General features: G+C 50.3%; 1 protein-coding gene across 1 annotated transcript; it reads left to right on the top strand.

Moving 5' to 3' along the window:
* On the top strand, positions 1-1,610 carry LOC111072342 (segmentation protein fushi tarazu). Its single transcript, XM_022364126.2, has 2 exons — positions 1-904; positions 1,000-1,610. Exons 1-2 carry the CDS (start codon positions 1-3, stop codon positions 1,608-1,610), a joined length of 1,515 nt encoding a protein of 504 aa, XP_022219818.2.
* The last annotated feature ends 2,268 nt before the right edge of the window (positions 1,611-3,878 follow it).

Genomic DNA, 3,878 nt, shown 5'->3' on the forward strand with positions numbered 1-3,878 from the left:
ATGGCCACCACCAACAGTCAGAGCCACTATTACGCCGATAACATGTACAACATGTACCACCTGAACAGCCACAGCCACGGCCACGGCCACGGCCTGCCCACGCCCACGTACTATGACAACAGCTACTACCAGAGTGCCTCCACACAGAGTGCCGCCAGTCAGTGGCAGCCAACGGCAGCCAGCTATCAGAGCAGCTACGGAGCAGCAGCCGCTGCCTATGCCCCGGAGAGCTACTCCGACAGCAGCTGCTACTACGCCCAGAGCAGTTACAGTCCCATCGATGCGACAGTCACCGCTCCACAGATGGCCCCGGCACACCAGACCGAGATCCGTGCCGCCTCGCCCGTGAAGTCTCTGAAGCGCAGGGCGGAAGTGGCTGCCGCCATCATCGCCGGCGTCGAGGAGCGACCCAGCACACTGCGTGCTCTGCTCACCAATCCCGTGAAGAAGCTGAAGTACACGCCCGACTACTTCTACACCACCTTCGAGACGGTGAAGAAGACGGGAAGCACGGGAACAGCAACAGGAACAGCCACAGCCACAGTGCCAGCTCAGCTGAAGGCCAGCTGCAGTCCCGCTCCCAGCTACGAGCAGGAGTACGTGGCAGCACCCACGCCCAGCGCCTCCGAGGATGTCGACTATCTGGATGTCTACTCGCCACAGTCCCAAAAGAATCACAAGAATGGCGAATATGTGGCAGCCACACCACCGCCAGCCTCTACACCAGCCACGCCCACCTCCATTGTGGAGGGCATCAGCACACCACCCCAATCGCCGGGCGTAAAGTCGGCCACGGCATCGAATGTCAGTCATGAGATCAATCATCGAATTGTGACAGCTGCCAACGGCGGAGTCGCCGCCGCCGAATTCAATTGGTCGCACATCGAAGAGAGTCTCGCATCAGGTAGGCATCGTTTCATCCATCCATCCATCCCTACATCCCCCATTGAATCCTGCAATGAATCGTTGACTAACCAAACCTTTATCTCTTTTCTTCAGATTGCAAGGACTCGAAACGCACGCGCCAGACCTACACCCGCTACCAGACTTTGGAGCTGGAGAAGGAGTTCCACTTCAATCGGTACATCACGCGGCGGCGTCGCGTCGACATTGCCAATGCCCTGAGCCTGAGCGAGCGCCAGATCAAGATCTGGTTCCAGAACCGACGCATGAAGTCCAAGAAGGATCGCACGCTGGAGGGTTCGCCCGAGCACTGCAGCACGGCAGCGGCAGCCTACGGTGCGCTGCTGGCACCTCTGGAAGCCACCTCCAACCTGCCCATGCCCATGCCCATGCCCGCTCAGCCACAGGCGATGCCCTACCATGCCACCGCTCCGTATCCCGCTTATTTGGCCAGCAGCCACAGCCACAGTCACAGTCATAGCCATGGGCACGGACACGGACAGGGCTATGGCCTGCTCAATGATTACACGCAGCAGCAGCAGCAGCAGTACGAGCAGTACGCCACACCGCAATATCATCAACAGACCCAGCAGCAGTGCAGTGTCAGTGCCTACCAGCAGCAGCAGCAGCAGCAGCATCACCACCACCAACAGCAGCAGCAGGAGCTGACCGCCTCCAACCAGGCCCTGTACCATCACCAGCCCTAGGCACGCACACACACACACACTCATCGATGTATCTGCCACAGAGCGGAACCGAGACGCACACAAGCACTTCTCTCGGCCATTTGCCGGTGACACGCAAATGCCGAAGCCGAGACCGAAGCTGCTAACCGCGCTGCAAGGCGCGCACAGAGGAGAGCGCACTCCCTACGGTGCCCATCATTCGGGCCCAGGACGAGTGCGCTGTGCGCCTGCGCAGGAACTGACTGCCAGCAAGGGGCAGGGATACTGAAGACTGCAGACTGCAGAGGCTCCTTGCCGAGCTGCATGCCGAACAACCCAGTGGCTGGCCATGATGGGTTCTCAGCGATCGATTATCTGCGGGCCAAACCAAAACCAAAACACACACAAAACCGATGATAATGATTCTAGATCTTGGAGACTGACACACACACACACACAGATGTTTTTTGTTCACTGTATTACTCTTAGTTTTATTAGCAATATTAATATTTATTTAAATATATCTATTTTTGGAAATAATCGAAAGCAAGAAAACAAAACTCATTGCATTTTTATTACAACGAAAACGTGAAGGGAACAAGGACTTTGAAGGGGTTGCAGAATGCTCTCGAATATGCGGAAAATAAAATCTGAAAGTTCACGGAAACAAACAAAAACCAATAATATAGTAACTATTAATTAATTAGTAACTAATTAATTGTATATGAATATTCACTTAAAATAATTAAATTAATGAACAAAACTCTTAAAATTTTGCATATCTTGGTATTGAAAGGGTTTCAGCTAGCATAACACCAAATTATTCGATGCAAAAAGTACAAAATGCCAATTTATAACAGAAGTACTGATAGAATCATTCCAGATTCCATATCCTCTCTGACTTTGATCACATATCCTCGTTTGATCCTGGCAACCACCCAACAAATTCAATGCGCAATAAATACCAAAAACAAACGCTTCGATTTAAGCACGAATCGTGCAAATTCGAGCAGCTGCATTTTCTTGCCCCCCCTTCCATTGTGCTCTGTCGCCCTATCTCTCAGATTTTCTATAAAATTCACTCTTTTTGGCTGGAGGAAAATGTCACATTTTGGTCGGAAAAACGGGGTCTATCTACCACCACATCCCCCCGGTGCGACCGGCAGCCCTTCGGCTGTTTGCCCATCTATTGAAGTGAGACATTGATTGGTCATTTTTCATTGCACACCCATGACAGTTATGGGTAACGCAACGGAGAGTCACAGCCGTAGCCGTAGATACAGATACAGATACAGATACAAAGAAAGAGGCAGAGGCACAGTCCCTGTGCCTGTCCCAGTCAAAGGAGCCATGTGCACGCGCATTTTCCTGGGGCATCATTTATACGACTCATTAGATAAGAGTGGACAGTGGCACGGGATAGAGGATGAGAGTAGGGAAACACCATCTGTGGGTTCTGCTTTTGGATAAAGTTAGGTGCGAAATGGATTTCCGTGGAGAGGAAGACTTTAAACTTGTATTTTATACTCTGTTCACTTCATTCAGATATTGCTATTGATTTTAAAAGTCTATTTCTGACCTTTGAAGGTTGTCTCTTCCAATTGCTTAGACCTTTTCCTACTCAATTGTGGCCCCTCTTTTAAGCATACAAAAGTGCCAAAGGCATTCCGTTGAATTTCCAAGTCAAAGGCTGCTTTCCCTCAGAAGTATTTCCCACTAATCGCTGGCCATTGCTAACTCTATACCTAGACCTCTAGCTAACATTAAGCAAGCCTTAAACAAAAGGCTTTGTGTTTTTTCTAAGAGTCAATTTACCCTACGGAAAGAGTCAACAATTTTCCTGCAATGTTTTTACAATTCCCAAGGAGTAGTAAAAGATTTACGTGTAAATTGCGAAAGAGTTACGTTAACTCTTCCAATGTCCTTCTGCGAATCGAAGAAGCCTTTGCCAACCGTTTTTTTATCCTTTTTATTCGCATTTCGCTTTATTGGAAAGAGTGAGGACGAAATCCTCAACCCACAGGCGAGGCGAAGATTCGCGGAAAGTGTCTTTGTGGGCGGAATCGTCTGCAGACGGGGAATGGAATGAGTCAAGGCTGCAAAGTCAATCCTTTAGCGTAATCCTTTAAATAGCCAAAATAAAGCCCGCCCTTTGTCAACACAGTCCGCAGGGCCGAACAACTCCCTCTCCTCTCGCAGAATTCGCATTCGCGAATAGGCGTTCTATTGTGTCCACTTAGCTGGACACGGTACCTGCCCATACCTCTACCCTTGCCCCTGCCACGGCCTCAACCATAACGATCGTAAACT

The sequence above is a fragment of the Drosophila obscura genome, unplaced genomic scaffold (genome assembly GCF_018151105.1).
Source record: "Drosophila obscura isolate BZ-5 IFL unplaced genomic scaffold, ASM1815110v1 contig_4, whole genome shotgun sequence".
Lineage (NCBI taxonomy): Eukaryota > Metazoa > Arthropoda > Insecta > Diptera > Drosophilidae > Drosophila > Drosophila obscura.

Coding starts and splice junctions, on each gene's coding strand:
- LOC111072342 (XM_022364126.2), top strand. CDS start 1: ATGGCCACCACCAACAGTCAGAGCCACTATTACGCCGATAACATGTAC. Junction 905..999: donor CGAAGAGAGTCTCGCATCAG/GTAGGCATCGTT, acceptor TCTTTTCTTCAG/ATTGCAAGGACTCGAAACGC.